Source organism: Humulus lupulus, chromosome 3 (genome assembly GCF_963169125.1).
Source record: "Humulus lupulus chromosome 3, drHumLupu1.1, whole genome shotgun sequence".
Lineage (NCBI taxonomy): Eukaryota > Viridiplantae > Streptophyta > Magnoliopsida > Rosales > Cannabaceae > Humulus > Humulus lupulus.
In genome coordinates this window covers 257,207,989-257,216,316 of record NC_084795.1, presented here as the reverse complement: position 1 = coordinate 257,216,316, position 8,328 = coordinate 257,207,989, and the positions used below count along the sequence as shown (strand labels likewise).

General features: G+C 36.3%; 1 protein-coding gene across 1 annotated transcript; it reads left to right on the top strand.

Annotated features, from left to right (window-relative positions):
* Positions 1 to 2,839: 2,839 nt before the first annotated feature.
* Positions 2,840 to 7,876, top strand: LOC133823776 (uncharacterized). The gene is made up of 2 exons (XM_062256626.1): positions 2,840 to 3,023; positions 7,386 to 7,876. The coding sequence occupies exons 1-2, from the start codon at positions 2,865 to 2,867 to the stop codon at positions 7,551 to 7,553; spliced, it is 327 nt and encodes a 108-aa protein (XP_062112610.1). The 5' UTR covers positions 2,840 to 2,864; the 3' UTR covers positions 7,554 to 7,876.
* Positions 7,877 to 8,328: the final 452 nt, after the last annotated feature.

Genomic DNA, 8,328 nt, shown 5'->3' with positions numbered 1-8,328 from the left:
ATGTTCCCAAATGGAATACCCTTTTTGCCTTTTTTGTAGGGAGGGGAGGCTTAGTACTAGAAGAAGGTTTACCCATCTTCCTTCTACCCCTAAGTTGACCTTTATCTGTGGGGTTATCAGTGGGAGGAGGAGGTTGATCTTGATTCTCTTTCGTATGAGTTTCATCGACTTTCTCAATATCCATCACCTAATACAAATGATTTAACAAAAATACATAACTAAATCTAATCAATAGAACAGCACACAAGCCTATAATCCACTACAATCCACTATAACTAAGCCTAGAATCCACTACAACTGAGCAGCACTCATTCACACACAAGCCTAGAATCCACTACAACTGAGCAACACCCATTCACACACAATCCTAGAATCCACTACAACTGAGCAGCACACATTCACACACAAACCTAAAATCCACTACAATTGAGCATCACACATTCACACACAAGCCTAGAATCCACTAAAAGAAAGATAATATATTAATATTTACCTAAAGCTTTTTAGTAGAAGTGAGTCGCGACCTCTTCAAATTTATCGACTACTCGGCACTCGACACTCACCTTCTTCTCAAACTCACTACAAAAATAAACATAAATTTTTTAGCATATGGCCTCAGACATATATATATATAAATATATACATACCAAATAATTAAACAGATTAAATAAATCCAAAACAAAAAAAATAGGATATATCTATTTGATTTAAACACACAAATAATAATAATATGACTACTATTATAGTCACTGCCTTTGATTTAAACACACAAATAAGAATATGCATATGTCTATTTGATTTGAATCACCCAAATAATGATTGCATATGTTCTATATTATTTAATATTTTCACCAAAAAAACATTCAAAACCATTAACATAATCTATTAATCTTCACTCCTATATCAAAAAATAATATATGTAAAGTTAATATTAGTTTGAGAGTGTATACCTTGTTGAATTCGAGCTAGAGTCGCTGCTGACAGTGGTGGTGGTGGTGCTATCCGAGTCCGACTTGCCTAAGAGTAAGAGACAAAGAGAGCCAGAGGTGAGAGACAACAAAATAGTTGAGTGTGAGAGTGAGAGAGGTGAGGGACGGAGGGGCGGCTCACCTCACGTGCTGAGTGTGAGAGACAGAGAGAGTCGAGACGAGAGAGAGGAGATGGACAAAGAGGAGAGGGGCTGAGGCTGGGGGCTGGCTCAAGCCGGAGGTGCGGCTGGGGACCTGGGGTAGGGTGGCTGGCTGGGCGCTGTCGTTGGGGTTGGAGTCGGGGAAGAGAAGAAAAGGTCATGACAGAGAGAGAGAGAGAGAGATAGAGGGATCGGAGAGAGGCGGTTGGGGTACGGTGGTGGCTGGCTGGGGATGGGGCATGGGGTGGTTGGCCGTGGCAGTTGCTGGGGTTGGGGGTTTCGAGGAAGAGAGGTCACGAGAAGAGAGAGAGGGGGGGGGGGGGTGATTTCAGTTTTAGATTAGGGAAAATATAAAATAAAATTGGTTTTTTTTTTCAGATCAATTTTTGGGTTTCAGGTTTAACCCGAACCCGAACCCGCACACAATCAAAATATTAAACTCGAACCCGAACCTGAATGTGTTCGGATCGGTTTAGGTGTACCCAAAAATTCAGGTTTTGGCTAAAACCGGGTTTTGCAGGCTCGGGTCGGTTAGGTTCGTCAGGTTTTGTGGGTTAAATATTGGGATTTTTTCATAAATATAGCTTTTTAGCCATTAATATGCAAAAATATGGTAATTAAACTTTTCTTAGTTTGTATGGACAAATTTAATTAAAAAAAATCAGATTATGAGAAAAAAATATATGGCATAATATTGATTTTTTACAAAAATATGGCATAATAATGATTTTTTTTACAAAAATATGGGAAAAAAATCTCATAAAAGAGAATACAAGTTTTAAAAAGCCATAAAATAATACTTGTAAAAAAAAACTGTATTTTTTGAAAACTTTATTTAAAAAGCCTATAAAATGTAATTTTCACTTAAATATTTAGCCTTAGTTGAGACTTGAGATGGCTCGGGGGAAAATGAATGGACTCAATAGAGTACACAAGGGACAAAGCAAATTTTAAAACAATTACGACTTCAGCTACAAAGTGAAACAGCTAGCAAGAACTCACTTTTGACTCGGCGACTCGTTCTTAGCATTTGGGAAATTTGGACCGCTGAGGACCTGTTTTTCAGAGACTCGAGTATTCGAACTAGTCTTCTTCTTCTAACCAACTTGGGAATTCAGTCTGAGAAAATCTTTTCCAGAACTTGTGGATCAGAATGGTACAAACCGTAACTATTCAATTCCCTAAGAGCTGAAATTGCTCTTCTTCACCCCCGATCTGTAAGTTTCCTTTACCAAATATATTTATTTTATTGCTCTTCCATAACCTTTCAATGTTTTCGCTTGTTCGATTTGTGTATTTCATTTCTATGGAGGGAAAGTATGCTATTTGATAGTATAAGAGCTGATTTTTGTTGAGTAAATGTAGTAACGAAATAGATTTTTTTTTACTCGACAATGTAGTTAATGGTAATTGGATTGAGATTTTCACTGTTATATTCTAAGAGCAATAAATGAAGTAGGAAGTCCAGAAAGTGGAGGACTTTTTTCAAGGTTACAGAAAAGTTGTATTTCGAGTCTTGAAGGTTCTAGTTTTCGGATTTTATTAGACTTAAGTTGCTTATAAAAAAGGGGTCTTTGTGATTCAGTACTTTATTGCTCTTGGTGATGATCTTCTCAATATCTGATTCAGTTTCATAGAACATCAAATGAGATTGAGTGGGAGATTGTTTGGTAAATTTTGAATGTGGGTGTTTTGGCAATTGTGACACAGGTCAAGTTCAGAATCGTTATTAAGGATGTCAAGACCTTGGGCCCTTGTTTGTTTGCTCTTGCTAATTGTATTTACATCACAATTTGAATGGAAGCAACAGTATGGAAATGAGATTGAGGCAACTCCAGATACTTCCCGGAGGCAACAATATATATCCGAAAGAGAAGAATCTATCAAAGAAAGAGTAAGCTTTCTTACGTCTTCTACGCAGCTAGCAAATAACACCCAGTATTACATATTCTTGTGTGTTGTTAATACAGAAATGTGAGCCTTTATTTTCTTGGCTTGAAGCATTGCTGAATTATAAAGTCGAATAACCAATTATGCAGTTTTTATTTGTGGATTTTTAATTTTTGGAATCCAAGGGACAAGTGATACTATCGATTGTCTTTCAAGAATTTTGTGAGTGCATTAGTGGGCTATTTTGGGTACCAGAAATGTATACACTGAATTCTAAAACTTTGATTATGGGATGTGTAGAAAATAAAATGTTTTTTTATGAACTAGATTATGTACGCATATTCAGATGCATATATGCTGAATTATCTATACTTGATGATAGTCATTGATAAATACTGGTAAACTATATAGAATAGATTAATTAACTATATGTGCTTTTGGATGGAGGTGTCTTAATGACTTTTGATGGTATCATTGGCTAGAGACCTAAATTGAACTACCAAACCTGATATCAGTCCAATTCACATGGTAGCATGGCATCATGTGTTTTATATTTGATACAACCTTTTCATTTTTTTTTCTTACTCTCATACAATGGTGCACTGTCTATCTAGAATGATTAATGTAGCCCAGAACTAAAGTACATCATTTTTCTGAGTGGTATCCTGTAAATCTTCAAATTCCATAAAATTTGAATTGTCACTACCTGTCAAGTCATTAGTTCATGTGTTAATACCCCACAACAAAATGGAGTGGCTTAGAGAAAAAATAGACATCTTCTTGAAGTTTCTAGATCTATCATGTTCCTAAACAGTTTTGGGGAAGCTTTACTCACAGCCACCTATCTCATCAATCGTATGCCTAGCCGGGTACTACAATTCAAAGCCCCAAGAAATTTGTTACTTGCAACATTCCCTCATATCTCAACTTTCTCCTCAGACCTTCCATTCAAAGTCTTCAAATGTACAACTTTTGTCCATGTTTATGATCACAAAAGAACAAAACTTGATCCAAAGTCTCACAAGTGTCTCTTCATCGGGTATTCCAACACTAAAAAATGGTACAAATATTACTCCCCAATACAAAAAGGGTCTATAACACTATGGATGTCACATTTTTTTAACATCAATCTTTCTTTCTCAAATCTGGTATTCAAGGGGAGCATTCAAAGGAATATCAGCTTTGGGAAACTCTTTAGGATTATCAAGCTGCATTTCCTCAACCCAATGTTTTGGCACACAAACATCAAAGTTCTCAGTCTTTGCCATCTTTGCCTATCCAACCAAATCAATCAATTGGTCCTTCATTGCCTTCTTTTCCTATCCAACTTGATATCAGTCCAGAAAACACATCCAACCCATCCTTCTCTATAGTCAATCTGACCTCACCTTCCTCCTCAGAAAATCCAAACACTCTTTCAAACTTACCACCACCTCAAACTCAAGCACAATTTGATATAGGTAACAAAGAACTTCGTGTTTATAGCAGGAGAAAAGTTGGGAATATAGAGGTCAACATGCAAGACAAGAACTGTACAAACACTCATCAAAACCCTCTCAACCTTAAAAATCATGAAGGTAAGGATTTTTTGACTCATGAGTTAGTTTTTCCTACTATTGATGATCTCGACCTACCTATTGCTCATCTGGAGGGTGTTAGAACTTGTATCAACCATCCCATTGAAAAGTATGTTGCTTATGGGAAACTAACACCTATGTACCGAGCTTTTGTCTCTTCTCTTGATCTTATTCAGATTCCCACAAACATTTATGAGGCCTTGAAAGATCCTAAATGAAAGATTGCAATCGATGAAGAAATGAATGTTCTTGAGAAAAATAGTACTTGGGTTCTCACTGAGTTACCTCAAGGAAAGCGGTCAGTTGGTTGTAAGTGGATTTTCACCGTCAAGTATAATTCAGATGGGAGTATTAACAGATTCAAAGCTCGATTAGTTGCCAAAAGGTTCACTCAATCATACTGTATTGACTATTAGGAGACCTTTGCTCCCGTCACCAAACTTAATACAATATCACTTGCTGTAAATTGTGATTGACCTTTAGATCAGTTGGATGTAAAAAAATGTTTTTTTGAATGAGGATCTCAAAGAAGAAGTCTATATGGAAATTCCACCAGGGATGAAGAAACACTTTAGTGGTCAAGTAATGTGCAAATTTCTCAAATCTCTTTATGGGTTGAAACAGTCACCTCAGGCATGGTTTGACAAATTTGCAAAGTTAGTTATCAAACATGGATATACTCAAAGTCAGACTGATCATACTTTATTTTTCAAGTTCTCTTCACAGGGAAGCTAGTGATTCTCATTATCTATGTGGATGACATAATCTTAACTAGAGATGACTTGGGAGAAATTTCAGATCTCAAAAGACTTCTTGCCTTAGAATTTGAAATCAAAGATCTAGGAACCCTCAAATACTTTCTTGGTATGGAAGTAGCCCGATCGAAAGAAGGAATTGTTACCGGCGAAAGTATGTTCTAGATCTTCTAAAGGAAACTGGAATGATTGGGAGCAAGTCGATTGACACTCCCATGGATCCAAACTTGAAAGTTAATCGAAGAGAGGATTCAACTCCAGTAGAGAGGGGGAGCTATCAAAGATTAGTAGGAAAACTAATCTATCTCTCTCATACTTGACCTGATATTGCCTTCCCTGTCAGCGTTGTTAGTCAACACATGCACAGTCCTTGTGAGGAGCACTTGGAGGCAGTGTATCGTATTCTAAGGTATCTGAAAATGACATCAGGTCTTGGTTTGCGCTTCAGAAAATACAACAACCGAGATTTGGAAGTTTACACAGATTCTAGTTGGGTTGGAGAGCTGACTGACAGACGATCAATTACTTGGCGCAGTAAAAAGCTGCCTGTAGTCTCAAGGAGTAATGCAGAGTCAGAATGTCGTGCTTTGGCCTTAGGTATTTGTGAAGGGATGTGGATCAAAAGGCTTATGAATGAATTGAGGTTTGACTCTCCCGAGTCCTTTAAAATGTACAGTGATAGTCAAGCTGCAATTAACATTGCTAAAAATCCGGTTCATCACAACAGAACTAAACATGTTGAAATAGACAAACACTTCATTTTTTAGAAGGTGAATTCAAAGATCATTGAACTCAATTACATTCCTACAAAGAAATAAATTGCCAACATCCTAACAAAGGCCCTGAACAAGTTTTGAAGAATTCAATTCCAAGTTGGGTTTGTATAACATATACAACTCAGCTTGAGGGGAGTGTAGAAATATCATTATAAATACCTAGAGTATTTTGTACAGCTAACTTTTGGTTGTAATTGACAGCTAAGTTTAGGTTGTATTTTTTTCTTATTTTTTGTCTAGCTCTTTGTATTCAACCTATATATAAGATATACTATACATCAATAAAATTAGATTATAAGTATTATTCACAAAATCCTACAGGATCCGATCCTTTACATCTTCAAATTCCATAAAATTTGAATTGTCACTAGCTGCCAAGTCATTTTTGGGTCTAGAAGAGTCAAGAGCTTTGATCCTACTACTGTAATGTCCATTTCTCATACATTGTCCACCAGCAATTCTGATGGGTGAGGAACTAAAAGACAGGGTAGGGCCATCTTTGTTGAGATTTGGCTGCATGCTACTCCTTTGCTAAGTCTGTTAGTTAGAGATGTAAATGTAACACCCTATCTGTAAAGTGGATCACCCTTCAAAAGATTTTAGCATTTAGTAGCTGAAGATGATTTATGTTGAATCGGTGTGTTGCATGTGCAAGCAATGAGTGATCATCTTATCATCTACCGTTACATTCTCCTTGTAGTTTGTGGCATGAAATTTTTATGTATCCCTATTTACCATCGCCTGTAATGTCATCATGGCTTTGCTCTGAGAACCATGCTTGGAGTTTGGGAACTACCCCTATTGTGTCGTTTACTATTTTATTTGTGTGGACTGTGGATAAAGTATTACATATATCATGTGTATTTTAAATTGCTCACTGGCTATTTATATTTTATTAATTGTTTGTCATTCCAAAAGTATGAAATAATTTTATCTCCAAATAAGAATAATCTGTGTGACCTCTTTATTAACACTTAATAAAGAGTGAATTTATTTAGATAACGTCACTCGTAGATACGCAGGTCATTTCATATGACCCCTTTCGGAAAATTTTGACTTGACTTCTATTCTATTAACTTTGGTTGAGTAGAAGTGCTTACTGTTTTTGTGTCTAAACTTTTCTTGTCACATTTTATCTGAAGATTCTCTTTTTAATTTCTTGCTACCTTTTTCTTTTGATTATCGGATGTTTAATCTGAAATTGGAAAGTTCCTCTGAGATTTATGACCCTAATTCTTATCTTGTTACTCTGCTGCAGATTATCCTCTCTCAGGAGAAAAATATACAGAAACTTAACGAGCTTGTACAAAGTCTACGGGAACAATTGCTTCAGTGCAGGGGTGAAAATGAGGTTGACAATGGCACCACAGCTCCCCTGACAGAACTTCTAACTGAGCTTGAGAGGCAGCCTGTCCTGGAGGACTAGTCCTGGCTTGTACGTGTTAGTTGTCAACTTACCTAAACTTGTAAGTAGGAAGAACTTCTCTTTATAAGAATCCAGCTTCACCGTCGAATTGCAGAAACAGTAATAAATCTCCCCCATTATTGTATGTTGTCTAACTTGTAAGTATCTAAGTGTGACAAGAGGGGGTGGTGTGGTGCTTTGGAATTTCATATGTTTCCAGTTTCTGTATTCCATTTAAATCTGCTAAAGTTGTAGACTGGATATCACCCAATCTTAAACTGTAGCAGTGAATATTTTGATAGAAATGATAAATATGATAAATTGATGACATGTTGGGTGGTTGAGTGGATGAAATGTAAATTGAATTCAAAACCATGGTTCATATGTAGTAAGTATGATGGAAAATAAATTGATTGAAACTTAATATTATGACATAGGAACGTAGTGTCATTACTCTGATACCTAGTATGAAACTTGAATTTGAATTTGAGCATGCAAGTATATTCATTTACACAGATCCCTAGAACTTCAATTAGGGTTCTAGCTCATTGCAGGTTGTAAGTTGTCACACTTGTACCATGTCACACCTAACAACTTAAGTGGATTGCAAATCTTCTGTTGCATTTCATTAATTTAATATTTAGTTAGAATTGGTGAATGGTATTTAAGAGGACAAAATGCTTTTTTCCCTTTGAAGTATAGCACTAGGGGGGTGTTTGGTTGGGATAAAGTAAACCATTTCTATATTTGGTTCAAATTTTAAGGGGGAAAAATGATTAATTTGTGTAGATCCCAC